The 26,326-nt window shown below is 50.6% G+C and overlaps 2 protein-coding genes and 1 pseudogene across 9 annotated transcripts; 1 reads left to right on the forward strand and 2 right to left on the reverse strand.

Moving 5' to 3' along the window:
• Positions 1–87: 87 nt before the first annotated feature.
• Positions 88–12,501, reverse strand: LOC100276271 (uncharacterized). The gene is given in 6 exon segments (NM_001150101.1): positions 88–303; positions 557–623; positions 11,195–11,301; positions 11,967–12,090; positions 12,188–12,243; positions 12,315–12,501. Coding segments are annotated over 6 exon segments (513 nt in total). The 5' UTR covers positions 12,394–12,501; the 3' UTR covers positions 88–223.
• Positions 1,040–3,887, reverse strand: LOC103643383 (uncharacterized; annotated as a pseudogene).
• Positions 12,441–25,869, forward strand: LOC103643382 (tubulin-folding cofactor D). Of its 8 annotated transcripts, none has more exons than XR_004855486.1 (5): positions 12,441–12,878; positions 15,215–15,275; positions 18,616–18,794; positions 18,911–18,953; positions 25,055–25,867. XR_004855486.1 is itself a non-coding variant. In XM_020546736.3 (4 exons), the coding sequence occupies exons 1-3, from the start codon at positions 12,609–12,611 to the stop codon at positions 18,929–18,931; spliced, it is 519 nt and encodes a 172-aa protein (XP_020402325.1). In that variant the 5' UTR covers positions 12,509–12,608; the 3' UTR covers positions 18,932–18,953; positions 25,055–25,869. The 8 variants fall into 8 exon arrangements, 2 of the variants coding, with proteins under 2 accessions (XP_020402325.1, XP_035820148.1); XR_004855485.1 differs by having other exon boundaries at positions 12,790–12,878; positions 18,567–18,794; positions 25,055–25,869; XM_020546736.3 differs by lacking the exon at positions 15,215–15,275 and having other exon boundaries at positions 12,509–12,878; positions 18,567–18,794; positions 25,055–25,869.
• Positions 25,870–26,326: the final 457 nt, after the last annotated feature.

A 26,326-nucleotide genomic window follows, 5' to 3' on the forward strand; every position in this document is an offset into this window, starting at 1 on the left:
CGTTAGCCTTTAGCTTGCAAAGCTCGCCAACGACTACGAATTTTCCAGATCCAGAAAAGGGAAGAAGTAAAACAAAAACAAAAGAGGAAACAAGTAAACCACGATTTCCTGACAGTTGTACACCAGTAGCATCTTCGGTACAAGACTATCGCACTTGGCCAATATTTTTAACTCGAAGTTTGTATCCCTTACTACTTGAAACAAAGCTAAAATGTCATAGCATTCATGAAGCTCTCTTGGGAGGAGACATATTCTGCAGGAGTCTGGTAGTTGTAGCTATAACCACCATTTGCAGCAGGATACCTAACATGGTGAAGGAAGGCAGACCACAAAAGTTAGCAGCAAATACTTAGACTGTAACTTCAAATAGATATATAGCTAGGGGTAGCAATGGATCACGATCCAAATATTTCTTCACAATTTGTTTGAGCCCTTATATAATCTTAGTTAAAAAAATAAATAGAAATAAAGCCCAATCTTAATCAGATCTGATCCTTAGGTTTTATAGTATAAAATTTAGAGCTCATTATCTCCCATAGATATAGATATAACTTACCAAGAGCAACACGAACCGCATCAAGCATTTCGTAGCTTGTGATGGCCTCTGTGTTTTGCTTCATAACCTAGGCAACAACCAAATGCAAATAGCTGATGATATTCATACTCCAAAAAAGCTTGCTGTGATTATTACTTCATAGAGCAAAAAACCAATTCATAGAGGAAAGGAAGCAAAAGAAAACGAAATTGTAGCCTCAAATTGACCAAGACCTAAGATTAATTCAAGTTTATCTAACACTAGATACTGTCACAAACATGTTGGGTTCTTCCAGGATGAAATCTGCCTGAGTTATTGCTGGTGGAATTATCTGTACTAACTATTAAGGGGGCAGTGTAGACTGCCCCCGCTCCCTATCCGCACGCGCCAAATCCCGCCCCGCAACGGCCTCCCGCACTGCACGCCCCGCCGTCCGCCGCACGCCCGCGCGCCGCAGCCGCCGTGAAACCCCCGCTCCCGCACGCCCGCGCCGCGAAACCCCCGCTCCCGCAACGCCCGCGCCAGCGAAACCCCCGCTCGCGCAACGGCCTCACGCACCGCACGCCCCGCCGTTCTTAGATCGATTGCTCGCCAGGCTGTTGGCGAGGAGTCGTCAACCCTCACGGCAGCCATGTCTGTGGAGCTCATCCTGTGGCTTTTCTCCTTCGTCTCGATCATGGTCCTCATCGGCCTCACCGCATACCAGGCAAGCCTAACAACCCTGTTGCATCTATTAATTGTTCACCCTGTGACGGCGAGTGTGGTCCAAATCTTTTTTTTAATTAGAGTGTGGTCCAAATCTTGCGCGCAATCGGCGAAGCTCTGCCCGCTTTCGGCCTAAGACTGCCGTGATTTTGTGGGGATTTGATGCGGAGTTTAGTCAATGGTTTTCTTCTCGTCATTCATTCGGCGGAGGATGGTGACGAGACAAAAGACTGAAGATTTAAATCTGGTGTACAACCAACAGGATTAATTTCACCTAATCTGCTGAATATATGTATTAATTTCATCTGTAGTAAATCTGAGGCTAGAACGGTTATCACTATCAGGAACACCTTCATTTCTGTTTCCCTCAGGGGTAACTTGTTGCACCACCTTGACTGATGCATGTTTCTTTGTCTTTGAACTGGGAGGTACTGGGTCATTCTTGGAACCTAAGTCCAACAAGTGTTCACTACCATCTTCAATTGCGACAATTATAGATCCTATTAGCACACGAGAGTTTTTGCTAGGACCCATGCCACGTTCATCTACATCTAACTCATGTTTTTGGCACTGTTCTTCAATCCAAGACCGTAGTTTCAATTCACAAGTTTTGTTTCTACTTGGTGCAGAACAGACATTTGGATCCTTGTAATTTGAAGGCCTTGCTGAAGCTGCATGCTTTGAAGTAACTACGGAACCAGATAAAATGCTACTTTCAGCAAGCTTCTCCGTTCTGCCTAAATGATGCCTTGAAACAACTTGTTGCCTTAATACAACACATTTATCCATTTCAGGCCCCAAATCACAACTGATATCTTCTACTGGTAGGTCCACATTAAAATCATTGTTAGTTTCCAAAGTAATTAGTGCTGGAAATTGAAGATACTGCGATTCTTCTTGCTCAAAACAGTCAGGATCATAAATGAAATTCACACTTTGAATGGCTGTATCTCATCCTTGAGGTTTTTTAACCTCTGTTCTTTCTGCCTAAGTTTCTTCATCCGCTTCCTTTCCATCAGTTCAGCTTGCCTTTTCTGAGCAGCTTCCTCTTCATCCTCCAGCAACTTCTGGCATCTTAATGCTTCAGCAGTCTTATCAGCACACCATGCTTCAAGCAGCTTTTGTTCAAGCATGTAACTAGCGCACGAAACAACATTTTTCAACTCAGTTGCATTTTTTTATACCTCTCCATCAAATAAAAACTTCTGTATACAAGCAGCTGTATTTGTGCAAAGAAATGTTTTTTCACTTGCTTCATCGAGCAAACTAAATAGTTCATCCGATGACACATGCAGATGCATTGAAGGCTTTGCTTGAATTAGATCCAGAAGCTCACTGCCAGCTCTGGCATATGCAACTGGCAACGAAGCATACCCTGGTTTACACATCCATGATGACAGTGCTGTCAAAATTGATGAACCAGTTACACCCTCAATAACAACACCTGTCAAGGACAAAATTTTGCTGGCATCATCCATAGTGAGTTTATTCCAGAATGCAGCGAGAAGGTCTCTATTCTTTGGAAAATCCCTATCTATCTTGAGGGATCTACGATGAACACGTGTATGCCTCCGGAAGTTGATTGCAGAACAGAATTCTCTGGAGCACTTGGTACACTTGTCCAGCTGCACCTTAGGAGGCGAGAACAACGGCCACCCTGGAAGATATTTCTCGGTCTCACCATTTGCCTTTGCAGCAGCCTGTGCGAGCGCAGCAACAACGTCCGGGATTTTGAAGGGTTGGAATTGGCCGGACGTGGTGATGATATCCCTCGCAGTCTCTGCACTGTCCTTGCTGGAGAGATGGCTGGATTTCCTGGACGCGTTCATCTCCGACGGCACACAGGGGTGCAGTAATTTTTTTTCAATTTGGTGGCGGGGTGCTCGCCTGCAGAAGCGCGGGGGCGCTCGTCCCAGTCGTCGTCGCAAGGAAAGGAAGGCCAAAGAGGAGAGAGATGAACGGGAGAGGGAAAACAAAAGGAGATAGACAGTTGATGTTGAAAGGCACGCGAGGGATTTCATGGAGGCTGCGAAGAAGCTCCAGTCTTATTTCACCAGCCTGCAGCGTGAGGATCAACCAACTGCAGAAGAGATGCTTCGGAAGGTATGTTTCGCTTCATCTTCCTATGTTTAGGAGTGCAGTAGGGAGGGTTGGTTAAACTAAAGTGGGGATAGCATGGAGGATTGACTCATCTTCTCATTTGTAGTAGGAAAACAAATGAGAAGATGAGTCAATCCTCCATGCTATATCGAATGCTGCTGCTATACTCCCAAGTTCTGTTAGCCTCAGTCACCTCTGGGAGACTGGGACTATGTTGATGTTTCTGCATTGCTGTGGTGCTTCACAGATCCTTATTATAATGTAAGCATTCGACTTTTCCTTTCGAATGGAGCACCATATTCTGCATTCATACCCAGCTATCCATATTCTCTATTCCAGACATGGATAACTGTTAGATGGACCTATATATGGGGAATATGCATTACGGTCTCATTGCTGGTCTATTGCTGTTTCATTCCCTTCATGTTCATTTCTGAATGTGTAAGATATGTGTTCATTTGGATATAACAATACAACTATCATAGTCAATCTTCCGGGTTTGGAGGATGGCGGTCATTTCGGCGGCCCTTTCGGCTCCCCGCCCTCCCGCCTCCCCCGCATGCCCTTCCGCCTCCCCCACCCATCGCCCCGTTAACGGCGCTCGCCCCACCGTCCCCGCACCACCTAGCCCCTCGCCGGCGCTCACCCCGACTCCGGCGACCACTGCCTCCTCCCCCTCCCGTGTGGCGACATTGTCTCCCGCGGCTCGTCCGTTCTCCCCTGTTGGACGTTCCAAGGCGCAGCGGTGGGCATCTTCCTGCCTTGACAGCCCGTCATCATCGGCCCTGAGTGTTGGTGTCGTTGGATGTGGTGCCTCGCAGAGGACTTTCAAGGACGTGTTGCTGCTCCCTCCGCCCCAGCCGGTTGCGCGGCTGTCCCTCCCTAGACCTCCGCACAGGCCGAAGTTTGCGGTGGTGCAACGTCCTGGAACTGTGCGTAGGCCTGTTCCTGACCGGGAGGGCTGGGTTAGGGTCGAACCTCGTCGACGTCAACTTCCTCCTTCACCACCTCCCCGTCGATCGATCCCTGAGGATCTCCGGGGTAGGTGTTTTAACTGTCTGACCTCCTCTCATCGGGCGGCGGATTGCCGACGTTCGGTGCGCTGCTTCAAGTGTTGGGGGCTCGGACATCGTGTAGTTAAGTGCAAGGTTCGTGCTGCGCCGGTGATCAAAGCTTCAGTATCGGTGTGGGATCGTCTTGGCCCTCAGCTGGTTCACAAGCCTTTGGACATTCCTAGACGCGCCATGGAGTGGCGCAGGGTCTCTTCGCCGATCCCGGCCATCCAGAGGTCTGGTGTGGCTGATCCTACCTTGGGTGGCACGAAGAAACGCCGCCATCGTACGCGGGGTCGAAGGCCTAAGACCGCCCCCGTTGCACCTTCGGAGGATTCCAGTGTAGTTGTACCTCCACCCGGTTCCTCTTCCCCAGAGCCGGTCAGGGTGCATGCCCCTCGACAACCTGTTGTTCCTGATATGGTGGAAGCCACACATCTCTGCATTTTGAACCGTGCGGATGCGCTTGCACGGGAAGAACTGCGGTTGCAACGGTGTGCTCTGTTCGTCGTTGTCACTGGTTCAAGACCGAGGGTGGCTGCTGAAACTCTTGCTGATGAGGTGGCTGCTGGTTTCGGGCTGGATGTGTCGTCCTTCTCCGTTCATCGTTCGTGCCCAGAAGATTTTGTCTTGATCCTGAATTCGGAAGCGTTGGCTAATCAGGTGTACAACAATGGTGTTGTTTTCAATTCTCTTTCTGGGTCTTTCAAGTTCCTGAGATAGTCTAGACTTGCCCATGTCGAGGTGGTGGCCTTTCCATCCCCTGTTCTTGTGGAGTTCAAAGGGGTTCCAATTCATGCTTGGGATTTGGCTACTGCTCAGAATTTGTTGAGGGATCACTGCACTGACGTGGAGCTCCATCCTGATACGGTGAATCGACATGACTTCTCTTCCTTCAAGGTTTTTGGGTGGTGCCGACGTCCACACCTCATTCCAAATTTGTTGGAGCTCCTTGTTTTGGAACCTTTGATGATGACGCCTGGCTCTACCTCACTTGAGAGAAGATTGCTTGCTTACCAAGTGACTGCCCATGTGTCTCTGATCTCTCCGCCGGTGCATAGCGCTGCTGCACCTCCGCCGCCGGCGTTTGATGATGATCAGGACACCGGGCCTCGTCGGCGCAGGCTGAACAGTTCAGTTCAGATGGGGCATGCTGAGTCCGGGGAAGCACTTGCAGCATGAAGGCCCGTCCGTGAAAGACTGGGTGTTGCCCCGGTCTCTGTTCAACATGTGGAGGTTGGGTTGTCCGTGAAAGACTCGGCGCCTTCCGTTGCCTTGGTTACTGGGGACACGCATGCAGACGCTGTGGAGCCGGTGATTGGCTACATTGATGCTGGGTTGAGTCTGCCCCTGGAGAATGTTCATGGGCCTGACACTGTGACTTTGGGTGTGGCGGTTTCTAGCCTGTCTCCTAGTTCTGCGAGCCCAGTGGGTCTTATGCCATCATCAGAGATTCCAGGTGCTCACGATGGCCCGAATGGCGAGGTCTTCTTGTCCATAGCCGATGTTGACGTTGACTCTTCTGTTCCGGCGGTGGAGACTTTGAGTGCATCTTCATCCCTCCCAGGTGGTCCTGCCATCGCTACCCGAGTGGGGACTGGGTTGAAGCCGTCTATGAAGGCTGTTGGGGCAGGGCTCAGGATGTGGCCTTGTTCCCCCATCAAATATTTCAGAAGGAAGCGCAGAGGGGCTGCTGCTCAACAATCCCCTCTCTCGGCTGCTCAGTCAGCGACCACCGCTGATTTCATCGCCAAAATGTCCAGGCCGGTCGCTCGGGTCCTGTGTGTGCCGCAGAAGCAGAAGCGGCAGCGTCGCCCCAGGGCACCTCGTGAGGGGGCTCTTCCTCGGCGGAGCAGGCGCTTGGCTGGAGCAGATGTTGAAAAGGTAATGGCCCCAGCACAAGTTTCGAAAGGAAAATGGAGGATTGCTAATGAGCTCGGCCTTCTTGGTGGGGATCCATCTGAATCGTGTCCCTGGAGGTTCTCGATAATTATGCCAAGGTTTTCGGTGAGCGGTTGACTGATTTGCAAGTTAAAGCTCTTGCGGCTCTCTTCAACTGGACTGTCCCAGAAGACTTGCAGGGTGCGGTGGTGCAGGTCTGATCGCCTCTGTGTGTATTGATGGTCGTTTTTTCAATGGTTTTCCAAATGGATCCGTCAAAAATTGTGTGCTGGAACGTGCGGGGTCTTAATGGCTCAGCCCGTCAGGATGTTGTACGTTGTTTGGTGGACTCAGTCAAAGCTGATGTTGTTTGCCTCCAGGAAACAAAAATGTCAGTTTTTTCTCGCTTGTTTGTGTTCCGTTTGCTTGGGTCTGAGTTTCAAAATTTTGTTTTCACACCTTCAGTTGGGGCTAGTGGAGGGATTCTAGTGGCTTGGAAGAATAATATCAGCTCATGTGGCTCTAGGATTGATGACCATTGTGTCTCGGTGAATTTTAGCCTTGAGACTGGGTCATCTTGGTGGTTGTCATGTGTCTATGCCCCTCAAGGGAATCATGAGAAAATTCAGTTCTTGCAAGACCTCAGATTGATTAGGACCCACTGTTCTGGGCCATGGCTGGTTGTTGGCGATTTTAACATGATTCTGAGTGATGAAGACAAGAGTAATTCCAATGTTGATCGTGCTATGATGGGCAGATTTCGAAGGTGGAAGGACGATCTTGCCCTACTGGAGCTTCCTCTGATTGGGCGCAGGTTTACTTGGTCGAATGGGCAAGCCTATCCTACCTTAGTCAGATTGGACAGGATGTTTTGTACTGCTGATTGGGAAGATTTATTTCCAGATTGCCTTCTTCAGAGTGCTGCAACTCAAGATTCGGATCACTGCCCTCTCTTGTTGGGCCTGTGTGATATTAATAAAAGGAAAGGGCGCTTCCATTTTCAGACCTTCTGGGTGAAATTGGATGATTTCCAGGATGTTGTGGCTAACGCTTGGAGTTCGATTCCCGCAGGCCAGTGCCCTCTTGTTAGTCTTTCCAAGAAATTACAAGCTACGGCAAAGGCTTTGCAGCGTTGGAGTGATAATAAAGTGGGGGATTTAAAACTACAGCTTGAAATGGCTCGGGAGCTCCTTCATAGGCTGGAGATGGCTCATGACAGCAGGACTCTATCTCCAAGTGAGGATTGGTTAAGGCGTACCCTTAAGAAGCACATCTTGGTGCTCTCCTCCTTGTCGAGATCTATAGCCCGTCTTCGGTCCAGAATTAATTGGTTGAAAGAAGGGGACGCTCATACTTCCTTGTTCCATGCTCAGGCTAGATTAAGAAAGAAGAATTTTATTGGTTCATTATCTACAAGTGAAGGGCTTATTTTGACATCACATGAGGATAAGGCTGATGATTTGTTCCATTTCTATGATGGCTTGCTCGGGACTGCTTTGGGGAGAGAAAATTCTCTTAATCTTGATGCCCTTGGGATGCCTTCTTTCAATCTCAATGAGTTAGATGTGCCTTTCTCAGAGGAAGAAGTTTGGGGTACTGTAAAATCTATGCCGTCGGATAAAGCTCCGGGCCCGGATGGTTTCACCGGTCGTTTCTACAAGGTTTGTTGGGTAACAATCAAAGCTGATGTTATGGCAGCGATCTCTTGTGTTTGGGCTCAAAAATTTAGAAATATGGGCTCAATTCAGCGTTTATCACTCTTTTGCCTAAGGTTGAGGGTGCAGCCCAAGTGAAAGATTTTCGTCCAATCAGCCTTGTCCATAGTTTCGCAAAGTTAGTAACAAAGATGATGGCCAACAGATTGGCTCGGCATTTGAATGATATGGTTTCTCCTAATCAAACAGCGTTCATTAAGAAAAGATTTATCTTAGACAATTTCATGCTTGTGCAGCACACTGCAAGGTTTCTTCATCGTCAAAGGCAAGCCCGCATTCTTTTCAAGCTCGACATTTCTAAGGCTTTTGATTCGGTTTCTTGGGCTTTCTTGCTGGAAGTCTTGCAGAAGTTGGGTTTTGGGCAGATATGGCGTGACATCATTTGTGGGTTGTTAGCCTCTTCTTCGACGATCATTTTATTAAATGGTGTTCCCGGGGACTACATTGCTCACCAGCGGGGTCTTCGGCAGGGGGACCCTTTATCTCCAATGTTGTTCATCTTAGTCATGGACACTCTCAACTTGCTAATCCAGAGGGCCTCTGATGAAGGGCTGCTTCACTCTCTTTCCACGAACAGTTTGCAGCACCGATTCTCTTTGTACGCGGATGATGCGGTGGTTTTCCTCAAGCCGGTGCCTTCAGACATAACTCTGATTCTGGAAATCCTTAGGATTTTTGGGGATGCGTCCGGTCTAAAGACCAATGTTCAGAAGAGTAATGTTTTTCCTATTCGATGTTCTGAGGCGGATCTTGCTTGTGTTCAGGAGCTCCTTCCATGTTCCATTTCGGAGTTTCCCTGTCAGTACCTTGGCCTCCCGCTTTCTCTTGGAAAGTTTAGGAGAAGTCAAATTCAAGCAATTGTTGATAAAACTGCAGCCCAGTTACCTGGGTGGAAAGCTGATCTGATGACAAAAGCTAGTAGAGCCATTTATGTTCAATTTGTGATGACATCAAGAATGATTTATGCTGCTCTGGCGTTGGACATCCCTTCTTGGGCTGTTAAAGCAATCAATAAGCTTAGACGAGGCTTTCTGTGGAGAGGGAGGAAGGAGGTGAATGGTGGCCATTGTCTGCTGACTTGGCCCAAAGTCACTAGACCCAAGGACTTGGGGGTCTGGGAATAAGTGACCTTCGGATCATGAGCTGGGCGCTGCGGGCTAGGTGGCCTTGGCTGCAAAAATCCGATAGGACTAAGCCATGGTCGGACTTTCAGATTCAAACTTGCGACATTGTGCAAAGCTTGGTGGCTGCGGCTGTTATCACTCATTTGGGAGATGGGTCTGATACTCTGTTTTGGAAGGATCGTTGGTTGAATGGCAAATGTATTAAGGAGGTGGCACCTGCTGTCTTGGGTATGGTGCCCAAGCGCATTGCTTCTAGGCGCCTGGTCAAAGACGCCTTGCCTGATCTCAAGTGGTTGGCTGATCTGAGGGTGGCTATTTCTGTTACAGCCCTTGCTAATCTCATGGACCTTTGTGACTTGCTCGAGGGGATGGTTCTTCAGCCGGATGTTCCTGATGTGCATGCCTGAGAAGTTTTGGTTAAAGCTCAATTGAATCGTGGAGTCTGAGAAGTTTTGGTGCATTGGCTAGGTAGGTCATCTATAGATTCCTTATAGAAACAATTAGAATAATTTAAGCGAAGATCTCCAGATGTACAACTCACGGACAAGTTGTTTGTTGGGGTGGAGAGAAATGTTATAGACTCTTTCTATGGCCGTCAATAACAGAAAAGGCACAACCAGGCAGCACAACCAAACCAAGAAGGAACTAGTATTAGAAGCAGCTAAGATTTGGCAATCATATAAGTTTAGAAACAGAGATATCCTCAAATAGTTTGTTTAGGAGTCAGTTTGTTGTTTTCTAGTTTGTTTAGATTGGTTAGTTGCCTTTCTAATTGAGTCAAGGGCGCATACATCTATATAAGTGTTATAGGATGTAATAGAGAGAACACCGAAGAAATAAGAATTCTAGAGGGACAATTCCTTCAGCGCCCTGGCGAAGTCTCACGCCAGAGCAACCGACAAAGGAATACGACCCTTTGTTCGTCCACCATAATCTCTGTGTTCTCTCCCACAATCCTCTCTGTTGCTCTATTCTCCCCTATGCACAGCTCCCAGATGGACCAAAACACATCAACTTGTCAAATCTAATGTGATGTTGATGCTCTATCCATACTCAATGTGGAGAATCCAGCTTCCTCAGCTTGATTATCCCAAAGATGAAGTTGGCCCTTAATTTGTCAGCCTTATATCTGGTGACATAGTTTTGGTAACATGGACTCACTAACAACACATTCAAGCCTTCTCTTTTGTGCTGATTTGATACCCGAACCAATTTTTTTTGTTGGTGAGTGTTATGCCAACAAAATGAAGCCGCCAATTAATGCTCAATTAGTTTATTCAGCAGAGCCAGGTCCAAAATTCAATGAAGTCATGGACAACTCTTACATTTACATCTAACTTAGGCCCGTTTGGTTCCTAGGGGATCTTTAGAATCTGGATTAAAAAAATCTCAAAATCCTAGAGTCTCATCGAAACAGACAGATTCTAGTGGATTTTAACATGCAGATAAAGAATACAATGAAAAACACTAGTTTTTTTATCCAGATTCTAAAAACCTATAGGAACCAAACAGGATCTTAAAAACAAACATGCTAAATAGCCCTGGGCACCCCTAGTTTAAGAAGATTCACATCAAGCCAAACCCATGTTGCATTGAACTTAGTATCTATCATACACTAGTACACTAGTACACTACCCACTACCCATGCAGGCTGAAGGTTATTACTTTTGTGCCTCATTCTTGCAAATGTATTCCAAGTTGGGACTTCAACTTGGGGTTATCTACCTCTAAAGGTTCTACAAAAGGGTACTATCTGCAAAATTTCTACTGCATGTTTGGTTAGTTCACAAATCACAATTGCACTACCCAATGACCATCTTGACTCTTGAGAATGATCACAATTCTGGTAAGTCATTAACTAACTCCATTGGAAGGACCACGAACAATAACATTATATAATTGTTGCTTAAGCTGCAATCTAAATGAAGTAACGATCTTAATGAGACAGGTTGTTTCATTTAAAAACAAATAAGGTTTTAATTGAATAGCATCAAGAGGCAGAAAATTAATAAACTTGCAAGATATATATTTCCACGTTCATCACTTGCAAAACAGCGACATTCTGAATTTCATAATCCAAACCTTCAAGAACAACTCTGACCGGATAATGCACGTCACAGAGAATGCAACCGCAATTGATGACAAGCTTGTGTAAAGCCGAAGCAGCACTGCCATGGTCCGCAATCGCCCTGTGAATAACCAAATAACAACTTCAGCTATAATTTAATCAATAATCCGACAAAGGATGATTGATATGGCATTGAAAAAAGGATATCCTTTGGGTAAAACATGAATGGGGGTGTTTTTTCTTTAAAAGCCCATATGCTAAAGGCATCTGGAGAAAATTTGAAGCTTATATGTGGAGATTGATAGAATTTAATGGTTGGTTTGGAAAGCCCATAATTCAAGCTTTAAAGACTACCAGCTTATCCTAATAGAATGGTATCCACTTCTACAGCAAAAACAAATGATGTCGACAAAAAGAGCAAGATGATAGTATAACTAGCTTGCTTGTTCTGGCAAACTACAGCAGAATGCTTAATCCATGGCAAGAGTATTGAAAACCTCCCTCTCCAATCTTACTAATCAGCAACCAAGAAGCCCGTCAATGAAATATTGCCAACTGATGTAGAATTTCATATTTCACTTCCCAAGACATTCTAGTTGACAGATTGACACCTCTTCTTATCAGTGCCAAGGATCCTTTTATTGAATTTATAGGACATGAAAAGTTGTAAGCTCCTATTGTGGTTTTCTTCACTCGAGGCTCAAGATCTAGGTCGACCTAGTTCTTTTTTGGTGGAAAAAATAAGGGAGTACGGAACTAGCAGAGCTGAGGTTAACACAGCAATACCTAATTCCCCCACCACTATAGCCAGGAATCCCGCGGCCATGGACAGCACGGCGAACTTGTTCACCGCCGCCCCCTTGGACAACGACAGCAATAGAAGCAAGCCTCCGGCCACTAGGTGCAGCGCCTGGAGGAGCAAACCACCACGAACACTCATCAGATCAATAACCGCCAATGACGGCAAGAGATGGAGGAGCGAATCCAGGAGGCAAGCTTGCCGTCACCTGCACGAGGATGAGGCGCGCGAGGCGGGATCTGCCCTCGGCGACCCTCTGGTACCCTGCAAAATTGCGAGGTTATGAAAGAGGCGTTGGAAGCGTGGCTTTGGCGGTGTGGGCGGTGGATGGTTACGGGATTCGACGACCATGCGGTAAGAAAAGTCGGAGCCGTCCGTGCCCGACGGCCGGCCGGAGGCGACGTGCCGCTGCATCGCCGGGTCCGACGGTGAGAAGGCTGCCTTTTCCTTCGTCAAGGGTAGAGACAGTTCGCAGAAGGCTGGCGCCCTGAAGTCTGCGTGTCAAAGCGAATACCAAAAGACGCCTTCTGACTGCAAACACGGAAAGTGATAACACGAGCAAAGTAGCGCAGCCGCGCACACCACCAGTCCCTCGAGAGATGGTCGAGGACAACCCCTGAATTCCGGCTATGCAGGAAACCGGAGCCACCGCCGCTGCTCCCGCTGCTTGGGTATCTAACGCCGCCACGACGGCCCCATCTGAGCCCACAGGATCCCCTGCTGATGTCGAAGCCTTCGCTGATCCTACTGCCGTCGGTGACGATGAGCACGACTCCAAGGAGGTCTTCCTGCGCAGGTACTTCCTCCATGAGTGGGAGCTGGTCTCCGCGATCCTCCGCCGTATCGTCGCCGGCGGCGGCGTTGTCCAATCCGTCGATGTCCACAGTGTCCGCTTTCTCGTAAGCACTCTTCTCTCCCCATTTCCAAATGCTCCCTGCCGTTGAGAGGAGCGTGTAGCTCTGAGAACAACATTGACTTCTGTTTGGTTATTTTAAAGGATATTATCTGCTTTAGCGTCTTATTCTAAATGCACAACAACCGAATTTGAAGACATCATGTCCAATTTCTTGCAACCTTTTAGTTGTCTAGGTGGCAGTTTAAACTGTTTGGTTGATGTTAATCTGTGAATGCACAATTTATTTGCTAATATAGGATAACAAAGGCTGAGCTGAGATACATATGACTTACATGAATCAATCCTAGGCCCTAGAATGATATGTTATTTAGGAATCACATTCTGCTTTCCCTGGTACAAAAATGGTTCTGAGTAAGAGTTATGACTAATGATCTATTACCACCTATGTTTTCTGGTCGAGCGACCAGCTGGTCGAACCGGGGGAACGACCAGGCGACTAATCTCGATTAGTCGACGACTAGGTCGACTAATCGACCTCTGGTCGACCTAGTCGTATATTAGTCGTCATGTTGATCCAGGACATATGTATATACTATATAGTATATAATTATATAACTATATATAAAGGATAGGGTAAACATGGCATGAATTCTGCAATACTGATTTAAGAAATTGAGAGAAGATATTTGTTCATCCAAATATCCAACTGAAAACATCAAAGAAACACTTACTAGTTACTACCAGATACCACATAGCACACATTATCATGACGGCGACAACCAAACTCTATATGTATCAAAGGAATAAGGATTCAGAGGATGGCAACATGAACAAGGATGGCAACATGAACAGAATCTCTATTGTCTACATGAACTGAGTCAGAAACATAGAAGGACATAACACAATACATAAGACAGAAGTGAATACGACCTCCAGATCATGAACTCATGTTGTGCACCGGTGATCTGGGGCCGCTGACGCCAAGGAAGACCAACTGGGCTGAGGTTTTTTAATACGTCGACTGTCACTAAAGCCGCGCCGCCGGTGATCAACTTACCAGGAGGCAGGAACCTTGCGCAGTGCACCGACACCGGTGATAAAAAACCAGGAGCTAGGAGGATAGAGAACGACGACAGGAGAAGAGATTAGAGATAGAGAAGCAAAACTGCAGAAGCAAGGAGATGAAGACGCCAACAATCAAGGAGATTGGAAACAAACCGTCGTGTGCAAGGGTATTTCACGACGGCGCCTCCTGTAGACGGGCCGCCCGCCAAAAAAAACCAACGATTCTTTTACAGGATATAAACCCTAGTCGCTAAGCACTACCTGATCGAGGATTTATCGGACCTAATCGTCGACTAGTCGGATGACTAGGTCGACCAGATCACCTGATCGGGTCGGATCCCTAATCGCCTACCCCTAAACCGACCAGCCCGACTAATCGCGACTAATCGCGATTAGTCGGACGACTTGAAATCAGAGGCACCTCTATAGATAAAAGACAACAAGAGGCAAAGGTCCACATGATGTAGAAACATTAGGAAAACAACTGATATATTTGGATAACACCCAGACATCGTATTTCTGACTTGAAGTGTAAAGAGTTATACTCCCTCTGTTCCAAATGTAAGATGTTTAAAGTTTTTCTAAGTCAAACATCTTCAAATTTGATCAGATTTATAGAAAAACATAGCAAATGTCAAACACCAAGAAAATATACTATAAAACAATCAATGCTGGATTTAATTAAACTAATTTGGCTTTGTAGATGTTGCTACATTTTTTTCTATAAACTTTGTCAAACTGTAATATGTTTGACTTAGGACAAAACCAAAACACCTTATACTTTAGAATTGAGTGATTATTTTTTCCTTCTTTGGTTCACAGATGAATGACATATTGAAAATCAACATGGTCCCTGATGCAACTTTGGCCACTACTTTCAATAATAGTATGTTTGTAAAACACAGTAAGATTGTGCTATTATGAAAGCACTTTTAAGAAAAATATGTGTGTTACATTTTCATATATCCAGCGTTAATATTTGTAGAGCGTCAACCTTTGAACTGATATTCACGACACTCTTACAGAGATGGCCTATTGCCGCTAGCGTGTAGGATTTGTTAATTCCACTCACCCTACTATGGTCTACAAACTCAATAAGTCTATGTATGGACTGAAGCAGGCACCTAGGACTTGGTACAGTAGATTTGCTTCTTACTTGCTCTCCTTAGGGTTTACTACGACCAAGTCAGACACTTCCTTGTTCATCTACCAGCGTGGTAATGACACTGTGTACCTCCTCATGTATGTTGATGACATTGTGCTCACTACCTCTACTTTGGCTCTCTTGCACCGTGTTATGCCCGTGGTCGCCAGCGATGATCGCCGAGGACATGAGCGCCAATAAATCTGTCGCCGTCAGAGAGACAAAATCGAGGTATGTGTGTGATGTTGTATTTCAGATATTCAGTGTCCAACACAGAGTTCGATTACAGCTTTTATCCCTCACACACGCCACGGCCCACACGACCCAACACCATTACAAGATACGGCCCACACTTATTTATTGTGCCCCATCCGGCACGCCAGCCTTGTCACCATCTTTAGGCATCACCTCCCGCACTACCGGCTCTCGCTTCTTCCTCCCTCGCCTTGCTCTCCCTGGTTGTCAGGCGTGACATCTGCTCCCTCCTGAGTGCTTGCTTGTCCCCAAGCAACAACATATGGAAAGCACTGACGCACCACGTAAAAGTCTTCCCAAGTTGCTGAATCGCTGGGAATATGGCTCCAGCGGATGAGTACCTTTGGAACAGCGCGACCACCTTTCTTTACCAGGCGCCTGTCCAGAATCTCTTCAGGAACGACATCCTGTTGAGCCAAGTCATTGTATCAAGGCAAAATAGAGAAAACTGGGGAGTAATTGGCAGTGAACAGCTTCAATTGCGACATGTGAAAGACAGGATGGATCTGGGCAGACGAAGGTAACTCCAGGCGATAGGCAACTTTACCAATTAATATTACCAATATTCCTCTCACTCCACTTATGGAGCCCCTTAGTAAGCTGCTGAAGCTTTACCTTAGCCATGGCAACCTGCACCTTAATATTACTCTTATAGGTATGACCGTTAGCCCACCACTCCAAGGCTTTAACCATCTTGTCACTCTTCATCATCTCACCATTGGCCACCTTGACTGCTGCCAGCCCACATTTGATCAGTGGTAACCCCAATCTGTCAACCATATGCCTGCTGATGAAGCTGGCTGACCTTCCGGAATCCACCAACACAAGCATCACTTGGTTCTTAATGAGGGCCCTCACTCCCATGCACTCCTCTAAAGTGGTACCAGTGATAGCATGCAACGACAACAGATACTCCTCACTTTTCTCCTTTTGCTCAATCTTACCCAACATTTCCTCGGTCAGAGTCATTCCCAAACCTTCAGCAGACAATGCGCATTCAGCTGCATCTGCAGTTTCTTTGGACACTTGGCTTGGTGGCCTGGTTCAAAAAAATTTCCCACACGTAAAATAAAGTACATTTTGTCTACAATACTCCTTAACTAGTCGTTCCTTTGACAACTCCATTGGTGTGTTCTGAACTCGGGTTTCAGGTTGAGGAAGAACCACTGAACCGGTGTTGTACAACTAACTTCAATTTTTTGCCTCTGCTTCTCCAACACCAGTTTCTGCATCTGAGCGAGTAAAGCTGCTCGGTCCACAGTAGACAGCAAATGAGACTGCACTGGACCCTGCAACTCCGGTTTCACTCCTTTCATAAACTGGGAAACATAAAGTGTCTCATGCAACTTGGGGTTATGCGCTGCTGTCGAATACCGAATTTCCTCAAACTCCTTCAGGTAATCTTCTACATACCCCTTTTGATACGAGTTCAGCAGATTGTGCATCGCCTTGGGATATTCCTCTGCCCCAAATTTTGCTTTCACCGCCTCACCAAATTCCTCCCAATTTCCCAGCCCGTGCTCTGGTTTGTAAATCTGAAACCAACGGGATGCATTTCCCTCCATATGCAAAGAAGTAGACGTGACCCTCACTGTTTCAAGAACACGGTACATAACGAAAAAATCCACACACTTCGCTAACCAGATCTTCGGCTCAACCCCTTCAAACTTTGGAAAAGTTGGCCTAGGTAGTGGAACATGCTGATAATCCTGATCCTCCTCCCGACGAGAATTTCCCTCGCGTTGCTGGACTGGAGAAATTCCACGATGCCTTTGGGGTTGTGGAGGAGTGTTGAGTCGTGCGTTCAGACGTGGTTCCCCGTTCGGGCGCTCCCCGATCGGCGTCTCCGAGAACTCCAGATCCGGAGCCATCATCTCCAGCCTCATCTCCGCCACCACCTTCCTCGTCTATTCCAGCTGTTGCGCCAACCGCACCCGTTCCTCCGCCGCCTTCTGGGCCACGGTCGCCGTGAGCTCCGCTTGGACCATCAGTTGTTGTTGCACCGCATCCACTCCTTCAACCTTCTCCGACAGCCGATCCAGCTTGTCCATCATCCGATCCCCTTGCTCCTTCTCCTAGTTGTCCATGGTGTCCAGGATAAACTGGGTCTACATAGATGGCTTAGGCACCGGCGCCGTGGCGACTACCCACGCCGAGGACAAAGGGCTTTGATACCAGATGTTATGCCCGTGGCCGCCAGCGACGATCGCCGAGGATGTGAGCGCCAAGAAATCTACCGCCGTCAGAGAGACAACGTCGAGGTATGTGTGTGATGTTGTATTTCAGATGTTCAGTGTCTAGAACAAAGTTCGATTACAGCTTTTATCCCTCACACACGTCACGTCCCACACGACCAACGCCATTACAAGATGTGGCCCACACTTATTTAATGTGCCCCATCCGGCATGCCAGCCTTGCCGCCATCTTCAGGCATCACCTCTCGCACCACCGCCATCAACATTGTCTACCTCTTTGTCAACTCGATCCAGCAATGCATGAAGCATGTTGAGATTGATATTCACTTTGTCCATGAGCACGTCGTCGTCGGGGACGTTCGTATCCTCCACATCCCAACAAGCTCGCATTTTCCAGTCATCTTCACCAAGGGTCTTCCATCCTCGGTGTTCTTGGAGTTATGGTCCAGTCTCAACATCTACCGTGGCTAGAGTTTCGACTGTGGAAAGTGTTAGACAGTAATTATATTATGCCCGCTTTTATGGTTATGTAGGTGTGTGTTGGCTATGTGTTATGGGCCTAGCTGAGCCGAGCCCATGTATAGCCTATTAGGCCTAATAGGGTTAGGGAAACCCTAGACCTATATATTATAATCCCTACACCAATCAATACATCTTCGAATCATTCTCCTAAATCCTCTGATAATGTTCAAAATGAAGTGCCAAGGGGTTTGAATCTAAAGTAATGGGATTTTACCTATAAGTACATCTAGTTTCTTGAATGATGTTGTTTTCTATGAACCTATAGTTGCCTTTTGAAAATATTGCCTTAATAATTATTTACAACACTGATTATTCTATAAACTTATTTGAGCGACCCGAGCCTCTACCTCAACCTCGTAGGAAGACCGAACCGAGCCGCACCGAGCGGAGACTGGCTCGACTCAGCTCGTTTCTAGCCCTAGAAATTTGGTCACCAATTTGTGGATATTATTTGTCTTGGTGGTGGTATTGTTGTTTCACATTTAACTGATTCACATTTTACCAATAAGTTCCTACTGTAGCATATCCACCATTGGTGAAACTTCTTCAGGTTAGCTATTATAGCAAGCATGTGCTCTCAGGGCTCGTGATCTCTACAGGTGGATTGCAAGTGTCTTTGAAGAAAACTTCAACGTCAGCTTTGGTAGGGTATCTCCAGGATTCAGACATCAATACTAATTGTGAAGGGAAAAGTAGAGAGTATATATTGAGTTGTGATCTCCTATCGGTCCTTCAGCACTACCAGAAATGTGATCGCGTAATTACTCCCACATTGAAGGTAATAAAGGTTTATCTACACTGTAATCGTGAATGGTAGTGGCATATCTCCAAAGCATTGTAATGGCACATTTATATATAAAAAAAATAGATCTAACAAGAGCCTTGTGTTTGCAGACTATTGAGGCTCTCGAGTAAAAAGGTTTTCTTGAACAAGGAGGTGAGTTTACTTCAGCAATGAGCATCTAGGTGCAGATAAACAAAGATGGTTTTCATTAGGCTACAAAGACAAGAAGTGGAACCTTACAAAAGTTGGGCATCATCATCTGATAACATCAAACAATAATGCACCATTCGTTGTTAGTACAATCTGTAATAACTCAAATTCACCCTTAACTGCATCTAGAAACTTAGTTGTCTCATGTTGATCAAATATTTTTACTGCCAAAACAACGCTTTGCTTGCTTCCATAGTTAAAATGTTTTGTTATTGTTAGTGTATATGGATTAGGCCCATGAGGCCCATGTATGAATATTGTATAGCCACCCTCTAGGGTTGGCCCAGTAAGTGATTCTCTCTCCAACATGGTATCCAGCTAGGTTTCTCCCTCCCCTCCAGCCGCAGCCGCCGCCGCCGCCGTCCCCTGCCGCGCGCGCCAGGACTGCGCTCGCGCGCGCTCGCGCCTCCCTCTCCCGGTCGCGCGTGCCCGCGCCTCCCCCGGCGGCGGCGCCGCCTCTCCTCCCCGGTCGCGCGCGCTCCGACGCCCGCGCAAGGCCCAGGCGCGCGGCCCCGAGCACCGCGCAGCCGCCGCGACCCTCGCCGCCGCACGCGTGCCGCGCCGTCGTGCCCTCCATGGCCGGCGAGCACGACCCTCCTCCTCCCCCCTCCTATTCCCAGGTTTTTCCTCCCCTCACCTCTTCCTCCTGGGCTCGCGCCGCCGCTCCTGGTGCTCGCGCAGCCGCTGCTCCGCTCCGCGCCGGCGTCGCGCGCACTCCCCCGGCCGCACCATTCCCTCCCCACCCCCTCCCTGCTGCCGCCGCCGCATACCCTGCTGGCGCGCCGGGGCCGGTGGCAGGGGCGTGGGGGACTGGTGTCGCCGCCACCTCCCCTGCGCTCGCCGGTGTGCTGGGTGCGTGGGGGGCAGGGACTCACGTCGCCGGTGGGGGTGGTACCCTCCCTGCCGCGAGCGCCGTCGCTGCCCTTGCTGCTGTGGCGGATGACGTTCCCGCGGGGGTTGAGGGTCAGGGGGACCTTCCCCCTCCGCTCCCCCCTCCGCCGGTCGTCGATCCGCCTCCTGTCATCGACCTGTCACCTCCTCCACCTCCTACACCGGTCTCCCAGCAGGGGTACTCCGTCGCTGCCCTCGCCGCTGCCCGCGCGGAGCATGCGGCGCGACAGGCCCGCCTGCGGGAGGCGGCCCTCATGTGGGAGCGCGAGCGCGAGGCCACCGATGCTATCGCTGCTCAGATTGCCGCGGCGGAGCAGCTCCTCGCTTCACCTACGGCCCACGACGGCGGGGCCACCTCCACTGATACCGCGGGCATCGTGTACGGCGTCCCGGCCGCACCGGTCGTCGGAACCGGGCACCGCACCACCTCCACCACCACGGTGCCCTGGCACGACCCGACCGACCCACTCGTGGCTCAGCTCCACCTTCAGGCTGGGAGTGTCCAGAACATTCGCCCGATGGTCCCTGTCGTCCTGGAGCCGGAGTCGCCGTCCTACGCTCGCTGGCGGGACCTGCACCTTCTCACCCTTCGTCGCTACGCCCTGGACGACCACGTCCTATGCGACCCCAACGGCGTGGCGCCGACCGCCGCGTGGGTACGCCTCGACAGCATCGTGCTCGCCTGGATCGTGGGGACGATCTCCGTCGACCTCCACAGCCTCCTCCGGAACCTTCCTCACGCTCGCGCTGCCTGGCTGGCCATCGAGGGCCAGTTCCTCGGCAACGCCGAGGCCCGGGCTCTCCGCCTCGACGCGACCTTCCGCACCTTTGTCCAGGGGGACCTCAGCGTCAGTGAGTACTGCCGCAAGATGAAGACCATAGCGGACTCACTTGGCGATCTGGGTTGCCCCGTGGAGGACCGCATCCTCGTCCTCAACGTCCTCCGCGGCCTCAGCGATCGCTATGCCCACCTCCGGTCGTTGATCATGCGCCAGCGCCCCTTCCCCACCTTCCTCCGGTCCGGGGTCCTCGTCTTCCTCTACTGCGCTGGCGGCTACCACCCCGACCCGTCCACCCGGGCCGGGCGGGGGACGCGGTGGTAGAGGCTGGGGCGGTGGGGGCCGTCGCCGCCGTGGTGGCCGCGGTGGTGGTGGAGGTGGCGGTCCCGGCGGGGGCAGTGCTGGCGGTGGTGCCCGTGGCAACGCACCGACGTCGGGACCCCACCAGGGTGCGCCTTGGCCCACTTTCCACCACCCGTGGTCCGGGCGCATCTCCATGTGGCCGTTCCAGGGGCCAGGTTCTGAGGCTCGTCCTCCGGCGGCCATGTTCGCCGGTGCGCAGCCGGGGTTCGCCTTCGCCTCTCCGTCGCCCTGGACCTCGACACCTGCCGCTTCGTCGTGGCCCACGCCGCCGGCTGCTCCACCGTCCGGGCTGGTTGGTTGGGACGCGGCCGCCCTGGCTGCCTTCCAAACTCCCACTCTGACTCCGCCAATGGGTCCCGAGTGGATCGCGGACACCGGTGCTACCTACCACATCACTCCTGACCCTGGTATACTCACCTCTATTCGCCCTCCTTCTTCCTCTCTTCCTTCGTCCATCATGGTGGCGAATGGCTCGTGTCTTCCGGTCACATCTGTGGGTGCCGCCAGCACTACCGGCTCTTTTCGCATTCCTGATGTTCTTGTCGCTCCTTCTTTGGTCCACAATCTTCTTTCTATTCGTCGTTTTACTGCTGATAATTCTTGCTCTATCGAGTTTGACTCTTCTGGTCTTACTGTGAAGGACTCGGCAACTCGGCGCCCCCTCCTCAGATGTGACAGCACCGGCCCCCTCTACACCCTTCGACTTCCGCACGCCACCTCTTCTTCGTCTTCATCGCCTGACAACGCTACTGTTTTTGCTGCCACTACACCTACTACCTGGCATCGTCGCCTTGGTCACCCCGGACGCGATGCCTTGATGAAGCTTACTCGTAGTGCCACTATCCCATGTACTAGATCCCATGATGAGCAACTTTGTCATGCGTGCCAATTAGGCCGTCATGTTCGTCTTCCTTTTTCTTCTTCTTCCTCCCTTGCTACTCATGCATTTGATCTTGTACACTGCGATTTGTGGACTTCACCTATTACCAGTATGTCAGGCTACAAATACTATCTTGTGGTGCTTGATGATTTTTCTCATTATGTGTGGACTTTTCCTTTGCGTGCCAAGTCTGAGACCTTCTCCGCCCTCCGCCACTTCTTCGCCTGGGTGACCACTCAGTTCGGCCTCACCATTAAGGCCGTTCAGTGTGACAATGGTCGGGAGTTCGATAACTCCACCTCCCGTGACTTCTTTCTCTCCCACGGGATGCAGTTGCGGATGTCTTGCCCGTATACCTCCTCCCAGAACGGCAAGGCTGAGCGCATGATCCGCACGACCAACGACACCATCCGCACTCTTCTTCTCCAGGCGCACCTACCGGCACGCTTCTGGACCGAGGGCCTCCACACCTCTACCTACCTCCTCAACCGTCTCCCTTCCACTGCGTGCCCGGCTCCCACTCCTCACCAGGCACTCTTCGGTACCCCTCCGCGCTATGACCACCTCCGTGTCTTCGGGTGTGCTTGCTACCCGAACACCGCTGCCACTGCTCCTCACAAGCTAGCACCCCGTTCCACACTCTGTGTGTTTCTCGGGTACTCCCCAGACCACAAGGGTTACCGCTGCTTTGACCTCTCCTCTCGCCGGGTCCTCATCTCTCGCCATGTGGTGTTTGATGAGTCCATGTTTCCCTACCCCACCACCACCACACCACCCTCCTCCGACCCTGACCTTGACCTCTTCACTCTCTTTCCGACTGATGCGATGGTCGAGCCACCTATACTTCCTCTTTCTGCAGGTACTAGCTCGCCGCCTGTCGGTACTACTCCCGGTCCGTTGGCGTCGCCTCTCCGCGGGGCCCCGTCTCCGACCGCCCCCGGGCCGAGCGGGCCTACACCGCCTGCGGAGCCGTCGTTACCGACCCCTCCGACCCGCTTCGCACAGCCGGTGCGGGTCTCCCAGCGCCAGCCCCCGGTGCCCACGTCGCCGGCCGCGGGACCGCCGTCGTCGGCCCCTCCGGCACGCTTCGCCCAGCCGGTGCGCGTCTACCAGCGCCGGCTACCGCCGCCGGGGTTCGCACCACCACCGTCGTCCCCACCGGTGACCTCTCCTCCGACGGCGCCGTCGGTGGCCCAGTCCCCGCCAGGGACACCTACACCTCCGCCGCAGCCACCCGTGGCACGTGTCGAGACGCCGGTGTACCACCCGCCGCTCCTTCACCGCGACCCGCGACACGTCCACCCGATGGTGACGCGGCATGCGGCTGGTACCCTGCCGCCCCGGGTCCTGGCGGCCACGCCCGGAGACTCGCCGGTTTCTCCGGTACCCTCCTCCGTCCGCACCGCCCTGCTGGACCCCCACTGGCGTCGGGCGATGGAGGAGGAGTACACGGCACTCATCGCCAACCAGACGTGGGATCTGGTGCCCCGTCCGCCCGGCGCCAACGTCGTCACCGGCAAGTGGATTTGGACGCACAAGCGGCGGGCTGATGGTACCCTGGAGCGGTACAAGGCTCGCTGGGTTCTTCGGGGCTTCACTCAGCGCCCCGGAGTCGACTACGATGAGACCTTCAGCCCGGTTGTGAAGCCGGCCACCGTCCGCACGGTGCTCTCACTGGCCCTTGCTCGCTCCTGGCCAGTCCACCAGCTCGACGTCAAGAACGCCTTCCTGCACGGCGCCCTCACCGAGACTGTCTACTGCTGTCAGACGGCGGGGTTCGTGGACTCCTCTCGCCCTAACATGGTCTGCCGGCTCAACAGGTCCCTCTACGGCCTCAAGCAGGCCCCCCGGGCGTGGCACTCTAGACTGGCTACGTTCCTGGTGACACTGGGCTTCGTGGAGGCCAAGTCAGACACGTCTCTGTTCGTCCACCATCATGGAGCAGAGACTGCCTACTTGCTTCTCTACGTGGATGACATCGTCCTCACCGCCTCCAGTCAGTCACTTCTTCGCCGCCTCATCGACGCGCTTCAGCGGGAGTTTCCGGTCAAGGATCTGGGCGTGGTTCACCATTTCCTGGGGGTCACTGCTGAGCCTCGCCCCTCGGGACTCCTTCTTCACCAGCGACAGTACACTCTTGACATTCTGGAGCGAGCCAAGATGATTGACTGCAAGCCCTGCTCCACCCCAGTCGACACGCAGGCGAAGCTCTCTGAGGCCGAGGGTGACCCAGTCGAGGACCCCACCGGGTACAGGAGTCTTGCCGGTGCCCTTCAGTACCTCACCTTCACCAGGCCGGACATCTCCTACGCCGTGCAGCAGGTCTGTCTCCATATGCACGACCCCCGGGAGCCCCACCTCGCGGCTCTTAAGCGCCTCCTCCGCTACCTCCGGGGCACCGTCGACTACGGGCTGCTTCTTCACCGGTCCACCGCCTCCGAGCTGGTCGTCTACACCGACGCTGACTGGGCCGGGTGCCCGGACACTCGGCGCTCCACCTCCGGCTACGCCGTCTTCTTAGGCGGCAACCTGGTGTCCTGGTCGTCGAAGCGCCAGCCGGTCGTCTCCCGCTCGAGCGCCGAGGCGGAGTACCGTGCCGTGGCCAACGGCGTGGCGGAGGCTGCATGGCTCCGCCAGCTCCTCGCCGAGCTCCACAGTCCCCTCTCCAGGAGCACGTTGGTCTACTGCGACAACGTCAGCGCCGTCTACCTCTCCACCAACCCGGTGCAGCACCAGCGAACCAAGCATGTGGAGATCGATCTTCACTTCGTCCGAGATTGCGTCGCCGTCGGCGATGTTCGGGTACTCCACGTGCCGACCACCTCCCAGTTTGCCGACATCTTCACCAAGGGTCTTCCGTCCTCGACCTTCGCCGAGTTTCGCTCCAGCCTCAACATCAGTAGTGGCTAGTTGAGTCTGTGGGGGGATTCTATGGTGTGATGTACTTCTTCTCTTCGAGTCCAGTCTGTGAACTCCGCTGCGACGGAAGTTCAGACTGCGGGGGGGTGTTAGTGTATATGGATTAGGCCCATGAGGCCCATGTATGAATATTGTATAGCCACCCTCTAGGGTTGGCCCAGTAAGTGATTCTCTCTCCAACAGTTATACCTTTTTTTTTGCACATTTAACAGGGGTACAGTGAGTTCTACGGTGGACTGGTAGATTCGGCGGGTTTTGAGATGAAGGGATCCAAGGATTTCACAAAGTTATGTGCAGGTCCCTCAATCCTTGGATACATTTCTTCACAGTCAGATGGAATTTGCACTACGGCATTTTCTCAACTCCTCACATTCCTAGGCCACAGATACCCCAAGATAGCATTTATCATTTCTTGCCTGAGAACGCAGAACTCCGTGCAAGGATCAGCTCAGCTGAGCTCAAATACTCTGCATTCTGCAATCTTACAGATCCGAAAAGCTGCAGCCGACCAGGTGTACGTGTACCTTGTGCTGCTGCAAAATGATGGTCTTATTACGTCGGAGAATATGGATAAAGCCCGGGAATTACTTGTGGAGACATGCTGGGAAGGAGATGTGAAGGAAGCAGCGCAGGAGGTCAGAAATCAACGAGATGGCTGGTCACCACTACACAGGAGTCTGGAAACCAAGAAACAAAAAAGAACGCTTGCCACTTCGACTGATGAGAACAAATCTTATTCGTCGTTGGTCGATTTCAGTGGATACTAAGGATGATTGGGGTTTTCGTTGGCCTTCCATCTTATTTTCGACCAAAAGTTTGTATGAGTGTTGCTCTCCGCATTTAACTGTACTAGCGCAGTAGCGCTCACTGTCGAATGTCGCTATCTGTTTGGATGAGTGTGGTTGTTTTGAGATTTTCGTTATTTTGTCTGGTGGTGGACTGGTGGTTGGGGTGGGGAGGAGAGAGTTGTACTGCTGGACGATGTAATTTTTGGAACGTCTGATCAAAGTAGTAAGTTACTCTTACATGTCATGTGCGATGCTTTTTATCTAGCTCGAACATATGTACTGTTTGACGAGATCTGTCGGGAGTGTATGACCTGGGTTCTAAAATGAAAATTGAGAAGGTATTAAGTTCTGAAATTTAAAAATCATAAAAAAAAAGTTCAGAGAATAGTTGCGGATAGCAGGGACGGAGAAGACAAGGGGGAGCGATAATACAGCAGTGGACTCTAGCGATAATACACGTGCTAGTGCTACTGGCGCATTCTAGACAGCCAGCTGGCGCATTCTAGACAGCCAGCTTTCAGAAAGCCTTCTCTTGATCCTGCGGTTCAAGAAAAAATTCCAGAAAATGCCTACCTTGGTTGTAATGCTACATTGCTACACAAGTCCTTGCCCAGTTTTTTAGAGGACGCGGATGGCAACATTTCTCATGAACCATCGGGTGCTGCGGCGGTTGTGGGTTTTGAATCCAATAAAAAA

The sequence above is a fragment of the Zea mays genome, chromosome 1 (genome assembly GCF_902167145.1).
Source record: "Zea mays cultivar B73 chromosome 1, Zm-B73-REFERENCE-NAM-5.0, whole genome shotgun sequence".
NCBI classification, from domain to species: Eukaryota; Viridiplantae; Streptophyta; class Magnoliopsida; order Poales; family Poaceae; genus Zea; species Zea mays.